Source organism: Budorcas taxicolor, chromosome 9, assembly GCF_023091745.1.
Source record: "Budorcas taxicolor isolate Tak-1 chromosome 9, Takin1.1, whole genome shotgun sequence".
NCBI classification, from domain to species: Eukaryota; Metazoa; Chordata; class Mammalia; order Artiodactyla; family Bovidae; genus Budorcas; species Budorcas taxicolor.
Window position 1 is genome coordinate 59006843 of NC_068918.1, and position 21737 is coordinate 59028579.

The window sequence follows — 21737 nt, forward strand, 5'->3', positions numbered from 1 at the left end:
TACAGAGCCGTGGGTAAAATGTATCAGAATCAGGTTTCAAAGTACAAAATAACACTTGCTAATTATGGGTGACAGTAATCATACTTTTAGCTGATGGAATGAGTGTGATTTTGAAGGTCCAGGTGAATGTTACCCCAGTGTATTAATAGAATCTGCAATGTGAAAATAGAATCTGCATATAGGAAAAAAATTGAAAAATCATGAAAATATGAAATTTGTCACAGGATGGAAAACAATGAAGTGTCATACCAGGTTTTAAAAAGGAAAATAGAATGTAAGAGACAGATTGAGTTTGATCTCCAGTGAAACATAAATAATGTTTATTAGCAATCAGAATAGGTTCCCTTAAAATAAGATGTATCAGGCTAATTGCTTGAGTTACAATGTATATAACACCTGAGACCATAGTTCCATGATTCTCAGTATAATTTCAAATTAATCGGAGAATATAATAAATCATGTGTCAAATTTAGCAAAAAAGATTAACAGCTACTATGTGTCCAACCTTATGTATGTACCAGAACCGGGGCTTGCCATTGTAGGTAATCTTTTCTCACTTATTCTTACAGTAAATTGATGAGAAAGGATTATTCCTTCTAATACAGCTGATAAAATGATGCTGAGAGAAATTGACTAATTTGCTTAAGTCATAAGCCTAAGAGTCAGATCTATGGTTCAAACTCTGGTTTGTTCAGATAGGCATTTGATAGAACATTTCATTATATGCTCACAAACAGGGCTGAAAATATAGGCCAAATAGTAATCAGTTAATGGGTTCAGTGGATATGCTGCTGCTAAGTCGCTTCAGTCGTGTCCGACTCTGTGCGACCCCATAGACGGCAGCCCATCAGGCTCCCCCATCCCTGGGATTCTCCAGGCAAGAACACTGGAGTGGTTGCCATTTCCTTCTCCAATGCATGAAAGTGAAAAGTGAAAAGTGAAAATGAAGTCGCTCAGTCGTGTCCGACTCCTTGCGACCCCATGGACTGCAGCCTGCCAGGCTCCTCCATCCATGGGAATTTCCAGGCAAGAGTACTGGAGTGGGGTGCCATTGGGTATAGAAGCTGCTAAACAGCATAACCTAGAGTAAGCTCTAGAGATGTCTCCATTGATGAGGCATAGGATTTGTGTTTGACCCCGTCATGTTCATAATCTTTATTAGTGATTTGGATGAAATCTATCAAATATTCAGATGATGTAAAGCTGGAAGTGTTACCTACAGTGTTGGATGCTGTCAGGAATCAAAAAGAGCCTAGCAGGTAGAATTATGAGCCACAAATTAACAAGGTTAAATTAAGAGAGTAGGTTTTGAACTTAGGCTCACTTGTTTATTCATTCTTGAGGCATTTTTTAATAAGTATTACCATGTTCAGGCATAGTGGTGGGTTCTGGGAATATAAAGATGAGGAATGTGTGGGTATTGCCCTCTAGGAATTTATATACTAGTGTTTAAGGGAAAAAACAGAGGGAATGACACATAATAGCAATTTCTCTGAAATAGGGGTTCTTACTTTACTATACAGATACACTTGTATAAGATCAAGATCAAGGATGGAAGTATGTTAAATATGTTCATGAGATTTAAAATCTCTCTTTTAAGAGAAATTCTGACTAATCAGGGTTGTTAACTGTTTAGCTTGAAAAAAAAAGATTTAGGAAGTAACAGTGTTCTTAAGATATTTGAAGACTTTCCCTGGGAAATGGAAATTAGACTTAATCTGGATAGCTTCAGGAGGCAGAGCTTGTGTCGCTAATTGAAATTAGAGTGAACTGTTTTCAATCAGCATACGGAAAAGCTTTGTGAAAGTAAAAGTGTTAGTCGCTCAGTCCTATCCGACTCTGTGACCCTATGGACTGTAACCCATCAGGCTCCTCTGTCCATGGAATTCTTCAGGCAAGAGTACTGGAATGGGTAGCCATTCCCTTCTCCAGGGAATCTTCCCAACCCAGGGATCAAACCCAGGTCTCTTCCACTGCAGGTACTCTTTACCTTCTGAGCCACCAGGGAGGATTTAATCTGCATAGCTTCAGAAGGCAGAACTTGGGTTACTAACTGAAAATTAGAATGAAACAAGTTTTCATTTGGCATACGGAAAAACTATGTAGTTTATGGTTATACAAGATGAAAAGGGCTGCCTTTTGAGAATCCATGCATTTAATAATATGTCAAGGAGTGTGAAGAGGCATCCCTATAAAGAAAATGAGTAACTTCTCACCTTAGTTCAAAGACACCAAATACTAATACAATATTCATTTGATTTAGTGGAAGGAATGAATACCCCCAGTTTTCCCATGTACAAAAAACAAAAACGAATGCTATATATTGTAATCTACCATTGAAATGATACTGGCATATATTAATCTCCAGATTATTAAACTTATCTTTAGGTATCTAACACATAAAATTTTTTTCTAAAAATTAATTTCTGTACAATAGAAATATTATGTCCTCTATTTCAAAGCAAACAGGAAAGTCATATGAAAGATTAATGTCAAAATTTCAAAAATAGCATCATGATTTGTGTGCTGTGTTTGTGGGGCTAAGTGAGACATTTAATTCAGTTAACCAAGTTTAGTATGTCAGCAACCCTGTGAAAGATTGACTGTCCAGAGAAAGTTCAAATATTTGCTTTCTCTGTGTAGAAATTATACAGAGTTGTAGGTATAAAAGAAGCAAACCATATTTTTTAATATCTGTATTTTTAGTAATGATCAGCATTATTTTTTGTGTTGACTCACTTATCAGTGTTACAGTAGGCTACATAAATAATTTATTATGCAGGGTTTTGTTTTGTTTTGTTTTTACAAGGCAAATGTTAACAATTATTGTTTAAGATCCCATGTACTTTGGGGCATCTGCTCATTTCTATAACTATAAAGTATGTTCTTAAAGCACTCCCCAGTTAACACTTTTTCATCATTTGACAACTTGCTGAATGATTTGAGACTGGAATTCACAGGAATTATTTTATCTTGGAACCATTATCTGTCACCGTGCTACTGTTAAATATGAAATGGCTATTTTCTTCCTAAAATACAGTGGCTTCTTTGGATAACTGAAAAAGAGAGGATTATGTTACTTAAATCAGTATCCAAATATGACAAATCCTCTTTCCCTGCTGGCCACCTTACTATAAATTCTTTAGACTTGAAACTTGATGTTTTTCATCTTAAGAAGCCTAACCAGTTTTCAGTATAATACCTAGAAAGTACCTTCATTTATACAGTCATTCAAAATAGTCATTGAATGTCAACATATTTCAGTCACTGTGTTGAGCAAGAAGGAGAATTTAGCCCAGACTTCAGGCATCAGGGAATGTTTATCAGAGAAAGTGACAGTGAAAATGAGAGCTGAATGAATATGTGTTAGCTAAGCAAGAGGAGGAAAAACATCCCAGAACAAGATATTTGCATATGAAAACTCCCAGAGGTAAGAGGAAGCACTGCATAATTTGAGAATTTCAGATAGTCCCATATAGCTTTAGCATACAGTGTGAATGTTACAGTGGCTAGACGGAAGACCGGAGGAGTAAGCAGAGGCTGAATGCCAGAGAGATGATAGTGACCCCAAATTAAATGGGAAATACAGGAGTATTAGGAGATTTTGAAAGAGATGAGCTTAATTTTTGAGGTTTCTCATTCAAATACTTTTGTGTTATACAAGAAGATCTATCTAAGAAGCAATTAGAAACTTAAGTATGGAATCCATTAGAGACTGATAGTAGGCAGAATATACAAAATTTAGAGTTTGGGACAGATAGATGATAGCTGCTATGCTATGCTACATGCTGTCACATCAGTTGCGTCTGACTCTTTGTGACCCCATGGACTGTAGCCCACCAGGCTCCTCTGTCCATGAGATTCTCCAGCAAGAGTACTGGAGCAGGTTGCCATTTCCTCTTCCAGCGGATCTTCCCGACTCAGGGATCAAACTTGCTTCTTTTATGTCTCTTGAATCGGCAGGTGGGTTCTTTACCACTGGCACCACCTGGGAAGCTCTGATAGCTGAAGTTCTAGTAATGGTTGAAATGACCAAGGTAGAAAATATAGGAAAGAGAAAGAAAAAAAGTGAGAGCCAAAGTTAGAAAGGACCAATCTTACTCAACAAAAAGAAGGGTAAAAAATCCATGAAGGAAGATAAAAAAGAGTAGCCATAGAGGGAGGAAATCAATCAGTACACTGTACTATTAGAGAAACCATTTTGTTGTTCAGTCACTAAGTCATGTCTAAATCTGTGACCCCATGCACTGAAGCACACCAGGCTTCCTGTCCTTCACTATTTCCCAGAGTTTGCTCAAACTCATGTCCATTGAGTCGGTGATGCCATCCAACCATCTCATCCTCTAATCACCCCTTTTCCCTCTGGCCCTTAATCTTTCCCAGCATTAGAGCCTTTTCCAATGAGTGAGCTCTTCACATCAAATGGCCAGAGTATTGAACATTTAAATCAGTCCTTCCAATGAATATTCAGGGTTGATTTCCTTCAGGATTGACTGGTTTGATCTCTTTGCAGTCCAGGGGACTCTCAAGAGTCCTCTCCAAAACCACAGTTCAAAAGCATCAATTCTTTGGCATTCAGGCTTCTTTATGGTTCACCTCTCACAGCTATACATGACTACTGGAAAAACCATAGCTTTGACAATGTGGACCTTTGTCAGCAAAGTGATATCTCTACTCTTTTAATATGATGTCGAGATTTGTCATAGCTTTTTTCCCAGGAGCAAGCATCTTTTAATTTCATTGCTGCAGTCACCATTCACAGTGATTTAGGAGCCCAAGAAAATAAAGTCTGTCACTATCTTCACTTTTTTTCCCCATCTATTTGCCATGAGGTGATGGGACTGGATGCCATGATCTTAGTTTTTTGAATGTTGAATTTTAAGCCAGCTTTCTCATTCTCCCCCTTCATCAAGAGACTCTTCACTGGTTCCTCTGCCTCTTCTAAATCCAGCTTGTACATTTGGAAGTTCTTGGTTCATGTACTGTTGTAGAAAGAGAAAATTTCAACCTAATGATGGCCAGAAATATCAGCTGCTGCAGATGGTTCATATATCATGAAGACAGATTATTGTCAGTAAATTTCGATTTAGCAAGAAAGATCGTATTTATGATCCTGGACGGATGTTTCAGTGGTGAAATCAGAAGCCTGTTTGGGGTCAGAGGGGAAGTAAATTAGGAGTTTAGGGTTAATATATAGATGCTGCTGCTGCTGCTGCTGCTGCTAAGTTGCTTCAGTCGTGTCCGACTGTGCAACCCCATAGACGGCAGCCCACCAGGCTTCCCCGTCCCTGGGATTCTCCAGCCAAGAACACTGGAATGGGTTGCCATTTCCTTCTCCAACGCATGAAAGTGAAAAGTCAAAGTGAAGTCGGTTAGCCATATCCAACTCTTAGCGACCCCATGGACTGCAGCCCACCAGGCTCCTCTGTCCATGGAATTTTTCAGGCAAGAGTACTGGAGTGGGGTGCCATTGCCTTCTCCAATATATACATGCTACTATATATAAAACAAAATAAATAACATGGACCTACTATATAGCACAGGAAACTATACTCAATATCTTGTAATATCCTATAATGGAAAAGAATCTGAAAAAACGTGTGTGTGTGCGTGTGTGTGTGTGTGTGTGTGTGTGTTTAAAACCTGTTTAAAGAATGAAGAGGTGAAAAAGAGATGAAGACATAGAGACCAGCATTGTAAATAGTGTTTTTAATAAACCTATCAAAGAAAAGATGGAAGTTGTCCAGAAACATGAGATCCCAGAGATTTTTTTTTTTTTTAATATGAAAGGCTTAACCAATCTCAACTGTCTGTGGAAGTAAGCCATCAAAGAAGGAGAAAATGCAGATGCTGGAGGTAATAGGAGACAAAGAAGGCCTATTTTCTAAATGAGAGTTTAGGAGGAGAGCAGCTTTAGACAAAGAACAATGCACCACTTCTTGTGGACAGAACTAAACATTGAAAGGAAGGAGAGTGAGGCAGAAAAGATGGTCTGTTGTTTGGCAGGAAGATGAGGAACACCAAATGAGAACTTCCTTTTCCCTGAAAATAAGAAGCTAACATCTGCTGAGAGAGAGCTGGAGAATTACAAGATTTGATGTTTGTATCCTGTTAGAAAAGTAGATCAATTTAACAGTGAATTATAAAATCTTATTTGTAACATAATGTATTTTCAACATAACACCAAAAAATGAAACAACAGACAGGATTTCAAAATTCATTGTGATAATGCCATGGTTTCGCCCCAGAGAATAGCATAAACTCTGAAAAAGAGTCAGAGGAAGTGACTTAAGTTATTGTTTGTGGTGAAACAATATTCTAAAACTGTTCTCATTTTCTTTTGGAAATGTCTGAAAACATATTATCCAAATACCTCTTATTATGCAAACGTAAAAAGAAAATACTGACTTGAGATCCCTGGTTTCAGAATGGATCCTCTCTGTCTATAGAGAACAATCAACACTTGGCAAGAATTAGATGAATAACATTCTTAATCTGGAAACAAGGCTGACTTTTCTTTCTTTCTTTTTTTTTGATAATTGTTTTCTCTTAAGATATTTATGCTTTCCACCTTGGTTTGGTTTCAAAAAGCCCACTGATGGTCAGGCACCAAGACCTTAGGACTTTTTGCACTTTTTTAACACCTTGTAGAGAAGAAACATAAATAGCCAGATGATACAATAAATTTTAGAAATTTGTGAATTCTATTCCCCAGATTAGAATAAGAGGGAAATTAATTCAGAGAGACTGATGTAACAAAAAGAGAACAGAAACTCTTGCTATTAGTGCTACAGCATCCTAGTATTAACTCCTCAAATGAAAGAGCTTCTTTAAAAATATGTACATATACACAATGAAATATTACTCAGCCATAAAATGGAATGCATTTGAGTCAGTTCTAATGAGGTAGATGAACCTAGAGCCTATTATACAGAGTGAAGTAAGTCAGAGAGAGAAAGATAAATATCGTATACTAACACATATATGTGGAATCTAGAAAAATGGTTCTGATTAATTTGTTTGCAAGGCAGCAATGGACAAACAGACATACAGAACAGATTTATGGACATAGGGAGAGGGGAAGGGAGGGTGAGATAAATAGAGAGAGTAACATGGAAATTTACATTTCCATATGTAAAATAGATAGCCAATGGGAATATGCTGTATGTCCCAGGGAATGCAAACGGGGCTCTGTAACAAATTAGAGGGGAAGGAGATGGGAGGGAGGTTCAAGAAGGAGGGGACATATGTACACCTATGACTGACTCATGTTGAGGTTTGATGGAAAACAACAGAATTCTGTAAAGCAATTATCCTACAATTAAAAAATAAATAAATTTTAAAATATATGTAAGGTTAATAACTGAGTTCTGTCAATGGGGTGTGTGTATGTGTGTGTGTGTGTGTGTGTTCACAGGAGCACACAACTCATAGGTGGAAAGCGCTATGATAAATTACATTCTATCATTACTTTAAAAACAAACTCCTCTTCCTTTGCAGAATTGTCAACATCACACTGCTGGTGACTTTTGTGAACGATGTGCTCTTGGTTATTATGGCATTGTTAAGGGATTGCCAAATGACTGTCAGCAATGTGCTTGTCCTCTAATTTCTTCCAGCAACAAGTAAGACTGAGAAAGATTACCATATTTCCCAATCAGTAACACCGTCTGTGTAGCACATGGACTTTTCTGTGATTTAGCTATTTTTTTCATGTAGACAAAAATCTCAATTTAAGATAGATTTTTTAAACAATATAAAAACATAACAAAAGTGAGCACTTAATACTCTATAGTTCCTTTTTCCTTTAAAACCCTGTCCCAAGTAAATAATGCTTATTAATTAAAATGTAAATACCAATGTTAACATATATTTATGAAATAAATGATTTATGTACAAATGTGTATAATCTTACAAGTTTTTAGAAAAGACCTAGTGTTTTCATATAATTCTGCAATGACTTCAGCTATGAGGGATTATTTGATGCATATTATATAAATTTTATTCATTTTCTGTGCTTAATTCATGACTGATAAGAATTATCAGGCAGATAATTGAAAAATAATACGGTTACAGCAAGATGACTTATTGTTATGCTCCAAAATAAGTCAGTATCTCCCAGAATCACAGCCCCCTTTCTGTTAAGATAATCCAAGCTTGGTACCATGGAAACACAGCCATAAGGGGAAACAAATGCAGGCGTATTTTATTTCAGTGCTGTCAGAACATTCTGCATTGGTTTATGTATTGATGAAAACCCCTAGGTGTTTTCACTTACCTTTTTGCTAAGACAGTCTGCACTTTCTTCTAAATGATTTATAGAATTCAATCCCTACATGGTAGGCTAATTTTTTCTCTAAGAATTTGCTTTTGAAGGAATGTAGGGCTCTTTGTTCAGAATTAGAATCCTAGACACCATATCTTTAGTATATAAGAACCATAAAGCAACTCAGATGAAGAGATAGTTCTACCTATTCCAAGTTTTTTTTTTTTTTTCCCATCTTTGGCTTTGTTTACATTTTGAAAACATTTTCATGTAATTATCTCCCTTTCCTCTGCAAGCATCCCTTTTTGGTTGAACAGAGTATAAGTCTTGCATAGGATATCAAATGTGAATTTTTAGATAAATGGGATATTGATGAGGATAAAATACATGATCTTATAATTCATTGAGCAAAAGTGGTTGGTGTGTGAAATATATTATTTTCATCCTCCTTTCGCTAATCTACCTCTGATGAACTGATCTGTACAAGAGAAAGGTATTTATTTTATGGGTTATTAAAATGGGAATTAATAATTAATTGATAATTTACTGTACGGTGAACTATAACAAAAGCTACAGGATATATAAAAAAGAAGCAGAACATCTCTTGGAAAGGCTCACAGTTAAATGGGTGTCTCGAGAGAGGTCGACTTAGATTTAAAGGAAATTTGAAGGCACAAAGTACCACACTTGATTTTGGAAACTTAAAGAATATATTAAAAATTAATAATATTAATAGTAAATTTTTGGCTTCCTAGGTGGCTCAGTGATAAAGAATCCACCTGCCAATGAAGGAGCCACAGGAGATACAGGTTCTATCCCTGGAAAGGGAAGATTCCCTGGAGGAGGAAATGGCAACCCACTCCAGTATTCTTGCCTGGAGAATCCCATGGACAGAAGAGCCTGGCAGGCTACAGTTCATGAGGTCACAAAAAGTTACAACTGAGCACGCATAATAAATTTTAAATTTATTTAAATTATTAAATTTACAACAGATTGAAGAGTTTTTACTGGCAGAGATAGTAGAAAATTTACAGAGTAAAAGCTTAGAAGCAGGAAACACAAATCATGTTTAAGAACCAGTAAGAGTTTGGATCATGGGTTCAAATAGAATTTTATAATTACAGATGAATGAATAAGAGAATGGAGGCCATACTGTAGAAATCCTTGAATACCGGTCTAAGAAATTGCTATTTAATTTTCTATGTAATGAGGAAACACTGCAAATTTTTATTTAAAATAAAAGATTAATGTGATCAGAGCCACAGTTTAGGAAGACTGTTATGATGGAATTGAGTATAATGAACTGAAACAGGAAAATAAGAAAAGCAAAGAGACTAATTAAAAAGCTATTGCACTAGCTTAGGCAAAAGATAATTAGAACCTAAAAAAGTTAATAGCAACAAAAATAGAGATAAAGGGGTGGATGTAAGGAAAACACAAGATAGATTGTTGAATATGACTCTATAGAACTGATAACTAATTAGATATGACAGGTTTAGGCAAGGCAGGAGTTGAAGCCAGGGCTCTGTAGCCAAACTGAGCTCCAATGGTAGTCATTAACAGAAATAGGGAAACTGGAAATTGTTAGAAATTGTTAGAAAATCTTACTAATTTTCATGCAGAAAGATTTCTTGTCTTATTTCCTTATACCAGATCACATTATTTTGTATTTAAAGTAAAATGTAGTTTGAAATCCATACATAAATTACAAAAGACAGTCTTTATTTTAAGTGAAACATCTATTCATACTTAATGCATTGAAATGCCAATGGCAATTTGAGATAAGTTATAAAAAAATTAAATTGCTTTTGTGTCCCCATTTTTTTTAACCTGAAAGATATTCAATAATACTTATTCTACTATCTGACAAATATGCAGGAATTCTCATCATGTTTTTATTTTAATTCATGAAAGATAGCACCCTTTTTCTGGATGTCTGATATTTTCATGACTGTCATATAATTATTAAAACTTCACAGTTTTAACATGGTCAGCGTCATGCATTGTTAATTCATCAAGAAACAACCATCTTTATTTGTTAACTATTATTAGTAATATTTAGTTGTGATATCCTACCCTTGAATGTTGTTCAATCATTAAGTCATGTCTGACTCATTGCAACCCCATTGACTATAGCCTGCCAAGCCCCTCTGTTCAAGGGATTTTTCCAGACAAGGATACTGGAGTTGAATTCCCATTTCCTTCTCTAGAGGATCTTCCTGACCCAGGGATCAAACTCGCATCTTTTTGCAGGCAGAATCTTGACCACAGAGGCACCAGGGAAGCCCATTACCCTTGGATAGGAGCTTATAGTTACAAATAAGACGTTTGTAACCATCAAAAAACAGTTCCAATCATCTAGATATTAGATAGAATTGCTTAAATTTATAAAAATAAATAAGTCAAATGATTTTTTCAATCTTTATTTTTTTTCTGATTCAGTTTCAGCCCATCTTGTATCATGGAAGGCCTGGATGGTTACCGCTGCACAGCTTGCCCACGGGGATATGAAGGAAAGTACTGTGAAAGGTACGAAGTTATGAGACATAGAGAGCAATGATGCATAGAGATCATATAACAAAGGATCATAGTAGAAAAGTATTCATTATTTTTATAATGTCATTTTCATGTTCTCTCATAGTTTATAAGCTTTCAAAAGTATTTTTCTATCTTTAGAGTTTATCCAAAGAAAGTTTATATTTTAGCACATATATATATACATACACACCATAATATAGATTGGAAGGGAGAAAAAGAGCATTTTACAAGAACAGAGAAATCAATTTCAAAATGTTATGTGTAGTTAATGATAACAAAAGGCTGGTGATACATAATTCTAATTTAGTTCATTGGGAAATATTGGTGGGCACTTACTGCATTCACGTTACTATTCTGAGAACTCTGGCACTACATCAGCCAGTATATACATAATTCAGAATATAAATTGTATCAAGCATTCTTAATTAGCACAGTCCAAATATTAAAGTGTTAATTGGTTCTCCTTTTCAACATACATACAAAAAATATTATTTAAAGGCTTCCTCTCACCATATTTTTTACAAATTCTAATAATGCATGTATTTAGTTATCAGTTGAGCTATTTCAAATCCTAAAGATTGATGCTGTGAAAGTGCTGCATTCAATATGCCAGCAAATTCGGAAAACTCAGCAGTGGCAACAAGACTGGAAAAAGTCAGTTTTCATTCCAATCGCGAAGAAAGGCAATGCCAAAGAATGCTCAAATTATCGCACTCTTAAACTCATCTCACACACTAGCAAAGTAATATTCAAAATTATCCAAGCCAGGCTTCAACAAAACATGAACTGTGAACTTCCTGAAGTCCAAGCTGATTTTAGAAAAGGCAGAGGAACAAGAGATTAAATTGCCAACATCCACTGGATCGTTGAAAACACAAGAGAGTTCCTGAAAAACATCTATTTCTGCTTTATTGACTATGCCAAAGCCTTTGACTGTGTGGATCACAATAAACTGTGGAAAATTCTGAAAGAGATGGGAATGCCAGACCACCTAACCTGCCTCTTGAGAAATCTATATGCAGGTCAGGAAGCAACAGTTAGAACTGGACATGAAACAACAGACTGGTTCCAAATAGGAAAAGGAGTACGTCAAGGCCATATATTGTCACCCTGCTTATTTAACTTATACACAGAGTACATCATGAGAAACGCTGGGCTGGAAGAAACACAAGCTGGAATCAAGATTGCTGGGAGAAATATCAATAACCTCAGATATGCAGATGACACCTACTTATGGCAGAAAGTGAAGAAGAACTAAAGAGCCTCTTGATGAAAGTGAAAGAGGAGAAAGGAAAACTTTGCTTAAAGCACAACATTCAGAAAACAAAGATCATAGGCGCTGATCCCATCACTTCATGTAAAATAGATAGGGAAACAGTGGAAACACTGGCAGACTTTATATTTTTTGGCTCCAAATCACTCCGGATGATGATTGCAGCCATGAAATTAAAAGATGCTTACTCCTTGGAAGAAAAGTTATGATCAACCTAGACAGCATATTAAAAAGCAGAGACATTATTTTGCTAACAAAGGTCCATCTAGTCAAAGCTGTGGTTTTTCCAGTAGTTATGTATGGATGTGAGAGTTGGACTATAAACAAAACTGAGCACCAAAGAATTAATTCTTTTGAACTGTGTTGTTGGAGTAGACCTTTGGGAGTCCTTTTCACTGCAGATGGTGACTGCAGCCATGAAATTAAAACACGCTTACTCCTTGGAAGAAAAGTTATGACCAACCTAGATAGCATATTGAAAAGCAGAGACATTACTTTGCCGACTAAGGTCCATCTAGTCAAGGCTATGGTTTTTCCTGTGGTCATGTATGGATGTGAGGGTTGGACTGTGAAGAAAGCTGAGCACCGCAATATTGATGCTTTTGAACTGTGGTGTTGGAGAAGACTCTTGAGAGTCCCTTGGACTGCAAAGAGATCCAACCAGTCCATTCTGAAGGAGATCAGCCCTGGGATTTCTTTGGAAGGAATGATGCTAAAGCTGAAACTCCAGTACTTTGGCCACCTCATGCGAAGAGTTGACTCATTGGAAAAGACTCTGATGCTGGGAGGGATTGGGGGCAGGAGGAGAAGGGGACGACAGAGGATGAGATGGCTGGATGGCATCACGGACTCAATGGACGTGAGTCTGAGTGAACTCTGGGAGTTGGTGATGGACAGGGAGGCCTGGTGTGCTGTGATTCATGGGATTGCAAAGAGTCAGACACAACTGAGCGACTGAACTGAACTGAACTGAACTGTAATAAAAATGGCAAGTTAAGAAACACAGTTCTACATCAAAGAACTCCTGATTCCAGGGAAAATTAATAGAAAAGAGCTCACCCAAAAATCTCGATACCTACACTGAAACCGAGCTCCACCCAAGATCCAACAAGTCCCAGGGCAAGACATAATGACAATAATTCTCCAGCAAAGCAGGAACACAGCCCTGAGCATTAAAAGACAAGCTTCCCAAAGCCATGCCAAACCCATAGACACCCAACTCACTACTGGACACTTCATTGCACTCCAGAGAGAAGGGTTCCACCCACCAGAACAAAGACTTAAGATCCCCTGACCAGAAAACCTTGACAAGCCCCTAGTCCGAACCCACCCACAAGGATCAGGTTCTACAATAAAGAGGAACCACAAACTTCCAGGCTACAAAAGGGCACCCCAAACACAGCAATCTGAACAAAATGAAAAGGCAGAGAAATATTCAGCAGGTAAAGGACTATGATAAATGCCCACCAAACCAAACAAAAGAAGGGGATATAAAGAGTCTTCCTGAAAAAGAATTCAGAATAATGAAAGTACAGATGATCGAAAATATTGAAAACAAAATGGAGTTACAGATAAATAGACTAGAGACAAGGATTGAGAAGATGCAAGAAATGTTTAGCAAGGACCTAGAAGAAATAAAGAAGAGTCAATCAATAATGAATAATATAATTGATATCAGAAGCACTCTGGAGGGAACCAACAGTAGAATAAATGAGGCAGAAAAAAGGATAAGTGAGGTGAAAGACAGAAAGATGGAAATAAATGAAGCAGAGACAAAAAAAGAAAAAAACATTAAAAGAAATGAAAACAACCTCAGAGACCTCTGGGTCAATGTTAAACACCCCAACAAATGAATCACAGGTGTCCCAGAAGAAGACAAAAAGAAAGAGCATGAGAAAATACCTGAGGAGATAATAGTTGAAACCTTCCCTAAAATGGGGCAGGAAATAGCCAGGCAAGTCCAAGAAACCAGAGAGTCCCAAACAAGATAAACCCAAGGCAAAACACTCCAAGACACATCTTAATCAAACTAACAAATATCAACCACAAAGAGCAAATATTAAAAGCAGCATGGGAAAAGCAACAAATTATGCACAAGGGGATCCCCATAAGGATAATAGCTGATCTTTCAAAAAGAAACTCTTCAGGCCAGAAGGGAATGGCAGGACATACTTTAAGTGATAAAAGAGAAAAACCTACAACCCAGATTACTGTACTTAGTAAGGATCTCATTCAGATATGAAGGAGAAATCAAAAGCTTTATAGACAAGCAAAAGCTGAGAGAATTCAGCATCACCAAACCAGCTCTTCAACACATGCTAAAGGATCTTCTCTTGACAGGAAGCACAGAAAAGATTTATAAACTCGAACCCAAAACAACAAAGTAAATGGCAATGGAATCATACTTACCAATAATTACCTTAAATGTAAATGGGTTGAATGCCGCAACCAAAAGACAAAGACTGGCTTAATGGATACAAAAACAAGACCCCTATACAATAGACCACGTCAAACCAAGGGACACATACAGACTGAAAGTGAAGGGCTGAAAATTGATATTTCATGCAAATAGAGACCAAAAGAAAGCAGGAGTAGAAATACTCATTTCAGATAAAATAGACTTTGAAATAAAGGCCGTGAAAAGAGACAAAGAACTCTACATAATGATCAAAGAATCGATCCAAGAAGAAGATATAAAAAATTATAAATATATATGCACCCAACATAGGAGTCAATACGTAAGGCAAATGTTAACAAATGTGAAAGGGGAAATTAACAGTAACACAATTATGGTGGCAAACTTTAATACCCCACTCACACCTATGGATAGATCAACCAAACAGAAAATTAGTAAGGAAACACAAGCTTTAAATGATACCAGTTAGCCATAATTTATATCTATAGGACATTTCATCCGAAAACAAAGAATTTCACCTTTTTCTCAATGCACACAGAACACTCTCCAGGATAAATCACATCCTGGGACATAAATCTAGCCTTGGTAAATTCAAAAAAATTGAAATCATTTCAAGTATCATTTCTGATTACAATGCAGTAAAATTAGATGTCAACTACAGGAAAAAATACTATTAAAAATACAAACAGATGGAGGCTAAACAACACACTTCTCAATAACTCACAGATCACCAAAAGAAATCAAAATATGCATAGAAACTAATGAAAATGAAAACATGACAACCCCAAACCTATGGAATTCAGTAAAAGCAGTGCTAAGAGGAAGGTTCATAGCAATACAAGCTTACCTCAATAAGCAAGGGGAAAATCAAATAATAACCTAACTTTACACCTAAAGCAACTAGAAAAAGGAGAAATGAAGAAACCCAGGGTTAGTAAAAGGAAAGAAATCTAAAAAATCACAGCAGAAATATATGAAAAAGAAACAAAGGAAACTGTAGCAAGAATCAAGAAAATTAAAAGCTGGTTCTTTCAGAAGATATATAAAATAGACAAACCATTAACCAGATTTATCAAGAAAAAAAAGGAAGAAGAATCAAATCAACAAAATTGGAAATGAATATGGAGAAATCACAGAAGACAACACAGAAATACAAAGGATCTTGAGACTACTATCAGCAATGATGTGCCAATAGATGGACAACTTGGAAGAAATGGATGAATTCTTAGAAAAGTATAACCTTCCAAAACTGAACCAGGAAGAAATAGAAAATCTTAACAGACTCATCATAAGCATGGAAATTGAAACTGTAATCAAAAACCTTCCAACAAACAAAAGCCCAGGACCAGATGACTTCACAGTTGAATTCTACCAAAAATTTAGAGAAGAGCTAACATCAATCCTACTCAAACTCTTTCTGAAAATTGCAGAGGAGGGTAAACTCCCAAACTCATTTTATGAGGCCATCATCACCCTAATACCAAAACCAGACAAATGTGCCACAGAAAAAGAAAACTACAGGCCAATATCACTGATGAACATAGATGCAAAAATCCTCAACAAAATTCTAGCAAACAGAATCCAACAGCATATTAAAAAGATCATACATCATGACCAAGTGGGCTTAATCCCAGAGATGCAAGGATTCTTCTTTGCAAATCAATCAATGTATATACCACATTAACAAATTGAAAGATAAAAACCTATATGATTACCTCAATAGATGCATAGAAAGCCTTTGACAAAATTCAACCCCCATTTATGATAAAAAAAAAAAAAAAAAAACTCTTCAGAAAGCAAGCATAGAAGGAACATCAGTTCAGTTCAGTTCAGTCGCTCAGTCGTGTCCGACTCTTTGCGACCCCATGAATCGCAGCACGCCAGGCCTCCCTATCCATCACTAACTCCCGGAGTTCAGTCAGAGTCACAACCATTGAGTCAGTGATGCCATCCAGCCATCTCATCCTCCGTCGTCCCCTTCTTCTCCTGCCCCCAATCCCTCCCAGCATCAGAATCTTTTCCAATGAGTCAACTCTTTGCATGAGGTGGCCAAAGTACTGGAGTTTCAGCTTGAGCATCATTCCTTTCAAAGAAATCCCAGGGCTGATCTCCTTCAGAATGGACTGGTTGGATCTCTTTGCAGTCCAAGGGACTCTCAAGAGTCTTCTCCAACACCACAGTTCAAAAGCATCAATATTGCGGTGCTCAGCTTTCTTCACAGTCCAACCCTCACATCCATACATGACCACAGGAAAAACCATAGCCTTGACTAGACGGACCTTTGTTGGCAAAGTAATGTCTCTGCTTTTCAATATGCTATCTAAGTTAGTCATAATTTTTCTTCCAAGGAGTAAGCGTCTTTTAATTTCATGGCTGCAGTCACCATCTGCAGTGATTTTGGAGCCTCAAAAAATAAAGTCTGACACTGTTTCCACTGTTTCCCCATCTATTTCCCATGAAGTGAGAGGACTAGATGCCATGATCTTCGTTTTCTGAATGTTGAGCTTTAAGCCAACTTTTTCACTCTCCTCTTTCACTTTCATCAAGAGGCTTTTCAACACAATAAAAGCCATACATGATAAACACACAGCAAACATTATCCTTAATGGCAAAAAATTGAAAACATTTCCCCTAAAGTCAGGAACAAGAAAAGGATGCCCACTTTCACCACTACTATTCAACATAGCTTTAGAAGTTTTAGACACAGCAATCAGAGCAGAAAAAGAAATAAAAGGAATCCAGATTGGAAAAGAAGTAAAACTCTCACTGTTTGCGGATGACTTGATCCTCTACATATAAAACCCTAAATACACCACTAGAAAATTACTAGAGTTAATCAATGAATATAGTAAACTTGCAGGATATAAAATAAATACACAGAAGTCCCATACATTCCTATACACTAACAATGAGAAAGCAGAAAGAGAATTTAAGGAAACAATCTCATTCACCATTGTGACAAAAAGAATAAAATACTTAGGAATAAATCTACCTAAAGAAACAAAAGACCCATATATAGAAAACTATAAAACACTGATGAAAGAAATCAAGGATGACACAAACTGATGGAGAAATATACCATGTTCATGGATCAGAATAACTGATATGGTGAAAATGAGCATACTACCCAAAGCAGTCTGTAGATTCAGTGGAATCCCTATCAAGCTACCAATGGTATTTTTCATAGAACTAGAACAAATAATTTCACAATTTTTATGGAAATCAAAAAAAACTCAAATCACCAAAGCAATCTTGAGAAAGAAGAATGGAACTATAGGAATCAACCTGCCTCACTTCAGACTACACTACAAAGCTGCAGCCCTCCAAACAGTAGGGTACTGGCACAAAGACAGAAATATAGGCCAATGTAACAAAATAGAAAGCCCAGAGATAAATTCACACACCTATGGACACCATGTCTTTGACAAAGGAGGCAAAAATATACAAGGGAGAAAAGACAATCCCTTTAACATGTAGTGCTGGGAAAACTGGTCAACCACCTGTAAACGAATGAAACTAGAATGCTTTATGACACTGCACACAAAAATAAACTCAAAATGGATTAAAAATCTAAATGTAAGACTAGAAACTGTAAAACTTCTAGGGGGAAACATAGGCAGAACACTCTCTGACATAAATTTCAGCAAGATCCTCTATGACCCACCTTCCAGAGTAATGGAAATAAAAGCAAAAATAAACAAATAGGGCCTAATAAGGCCCCTTAAAAACTTTTGCACAGTGAAAAAAACTATAAGCAAGGTGAAAAGACAGCTTTCAGAATGGGAGAAAATAATAGCAAATGAAGCAACTGACAAAGAATTAATCTCAAAAATATACAAGCAGCTCATGAAGCTCAATACCAGAAAAATAAATGACCCAAACAAAAACTCAGCCAAAGGACTGAAGAGACATTTCTCCAAAGAAGACATACAGTTGGCTAACAAACACATGAAAAGATGCTCAACATCACTCATTGTCAGAGAAATGCAAATCAAAACCACAATGAGGTACCATCCCACACCAGTCAGAGTGGCTGCTATCCAAAAGTCTACAAGCAATAAATGCTAGAGTGGGTGTGGAGAAAAGGGAACCCTCTTACACTGTTGGTGGGAATGTAAACTAGGACAGCCAGTATGGAGAACAGTGTGGAGATTCCTTAAAAAACTGGAAATAGAACTGCCATATGACCCAGCAGTCACACTGCTGGGCATACACACTGAGGAAATCAGAATTGAAAGACACACATGTACCCCATTGTTCATCGCAGCCCTGTTTACAATAGCTAGGACATGGAAGCAACCTAGATGTCCATCTGCAGACGAATTGATAAGAAAGTTGTGGTACATATAGACAATGTAATGTTACTCAGCTATTAGAAAGAACTCATTTGAGTCAGTTCTAATGAGGTGGATGAAACTGGAGCCTGTTATACACAGTGAAGTAAATCATAAAGAAAAACACCAATACAGGATATTAACACATTTATATGGAATTTAGAGAGATGGTAACGACGACCCTATATACGAGACAGCAGAAAAGACACAGATATAAAGAACAGACTTTTGGACTCTGGGGGAGGTGTAGATGGGATGATTTGAGAGAATAGCATTGAAACATGTATATTACCATATGTGAAATAGATCACTAGTCCAAGTGTGATGCACGAAACAGGGCACGCAAAGTCAGTGCACTGGGACAACCCAGAGGGATGGGATGGGGAGGGAGGAAGGAGGGAGGTTCGGGACTTGGGGATACATGTATACCTGTGGCTGATTAATGTCAACGTATGGTGAAAAAACACCGCAATATTATAAAGTAATTAACCTCCATTTAAAATAAATTAATTTTTAAAAAAGAAAAGAAATAAAGGTTAAGTGGGGAAAAGAAACCGTTCTAGACTGTCTAGGAAGAGTGTAATTTATATTTTCTGGATTCATTATTTTGTATAAGGTCAGTACTATCTTGGATACTCAAACTTATCACCACCATTTTAGTAGGCTTTATTATTCATAAAGTAACAGAGAGCAACTAATATTAGCTATTAACTTTAAACACATGGCAATTGTAGCATAAATGATAGCAATATAAAGTTTTATAAAGAATCATGGACATAACTGAGCTCCACAGACTTTTCTGGGTCCCACTTTTGTCATGTATAATATCAGAATAGTTCTTTTCTTTTTTTTCATGTTGTACCTACTTTACAATGACATTGTGAAGATCAGGTATGTAGAGGATACTCTATCTGAGAACCTATGTAGTCTCCTCTCCCATAAGAGAGGCAAAAAGGCCTGAGATTTACCCCAACTCCTTTCTCTAGTGGTCCAGTAACTCACTAGTGTGTGAGTACAAAAGTCCAGCTCCTTTCCCCCAAAGCTGAAAAAATCTTGAGATGTTATTTATGCTCCAGAACTTTCCCTGGATTGGGCTAAGACTGGAACTTACCTGGAATCCTTTCTTCTCCATTTCTTGCTTTACCCACTCCTTGGCTGAACTCTTCTATGAGCTTTCTTAAATTATGAATTTCTTTGCAAATATAAGCCAATATTAATTTTATCATCACCCATTTAAGAATCTTCTTTTACTATAACCAGCAATGATATGTTAATAATGGAAATAAATGTGCTTAGTAGCTCAGTTGTGTCTGACTCTTTAAAACCCCATGAACTGTAGCCCGCCAGCCTCCTCTCATGGGAATTCTCCAGGCAAGAATACTGGAGAGGGTTGCTGTGCCCTCCTTCAGGGGGTCTTCCTAACCCAGGGATCGAATCCAGGTCTCCCACATTGAAGGTGGTTTCTTTACTATCTGAGCCACCAGGGAAGCCCAAGAATACTGGAGTGTGTAGCCTATCCCTTCTCTAGGGGAACTTCCCAACCAAGGAATCAAAGCGGGGTCTCATGCATTGCAGGAGAATTCTTTACCAGCTGAGCTACCTGGGAAGCCCATGGAAATAAATAGATAGCTAAATAGTTAAACATATGTTCATAAAGTCCAGTGCAGTTTCTATAAGTTTGCAAAATATATTTCTCAATAATTCTGTAACTCTAAACACAAAAAATATTCACTACTTACATATATATATATATATATAGTATATATATATATAAAACATTCACAATTTTCATGCCAACAGAAATTAGTAGCAACGAAATAACTAAAAGCAGGCAAAATCCAAAATATTGCTATTTGTTGTGGAGATATATCCATCATTTGAATATATATATATATATATTTTTTTCATGTCCACCAATGTGCTGTAGTATTCATGCTTAGCCTAATACCCATTTCATGCCCCTGTAAACACCAGTAGGAGGACAACTAAAAGCATCCCTGGACACCAAGAGGATTATCTGGAATAATTTATGAAAAAAGTTTGATACTATAGCTACATTTATAAATTGGAGTTTCCACTATCTATAAAAGCATGTTATATAGAAGAGATTGGAAGAGTACGCTGAAATGACAATTATTGTCCTGAGCTAGAGTGATTATAGAAAATTTATATGTTTATTATCCATAAATGTTTAATCAATAAGAGTTAACAGTTTGTATAGCATAGAGATGAGCAGGGTTATATGCTATCAAATGGGAATGGCTTGAATAGTTTTTGCAGTTCTCAAATGTTGTTATAGCTCCACATTCATCATTTCTAACATATAAATGATTAGGCTATATTTCCCTGAAAAATTACTTTTATTCAGCTAAATTAAACTAAAGGTCTTGCTTAAATTTTTATTGTAACCTTCCAAATAAATTTGTTTCACTTCTGAGAGCATCTTAAATGATTTAAAGCACCTTATGACCTGCCCAAACTCATCAGGTCTAAAGCTGCTTAAATGTCTTGAGTGTCCCTATATCATAGAAACCGCTACTCATGCTTTATCTCTGTTACTCTTATAATAAACTCTTTGAACATTTAATCAATCTGAACCTGTTTGGAATTGAATTCTTTCACCAGCAAATGTTAAGAAACAATTTAAGTGGACTTATTTAATGATACTTTATTGAGCATTTGTAATAGTACATTGGAAATAATATATTGAAATGATAAATGTATAAAAACCTAATGTTACAGATAATTTTCTTCTCAGTTTGCTTTTCCTAACCAGCACAGGAAGAATTAACATTCACAGTCAGCTGTGCAAATTTCTACAGTCCTAGGCCACTAAAGATGGTCCAGGATTATTTGGCTAGTGTTTACAACTTTTGGATTAAATCTCCTACTGTCCCTCATCTTCCTTCT

The 21737-nt window shown here is 36.5% G+C and overlaps 1 protein-coding gene across 1 annotated transcript in view; it reads left to right on the top strand.

Moving 5' to 3' along the window:
* LAMA2 (laminin subunit alpha 2) overlaps positions 1 to 21737 on the top strand; it is a 677618-nt gene that overhangs the window by 467022 nt on the left and 188859 nt on the right. Inside the window, exons 31-32 of the mRNA XM_052645506.1 lie at positions 7501 to 7625; positions 10709 to 10795. Coding sequence (XP_052501466.1) covers positions 7501 to 7625; positions 10709 to 10795 — 212 coding nt within the window. The remainder of the gene's footprint in view (positions 1 to 7500; positions 7626 to 10708; positions 10796 to 21737) is intronic.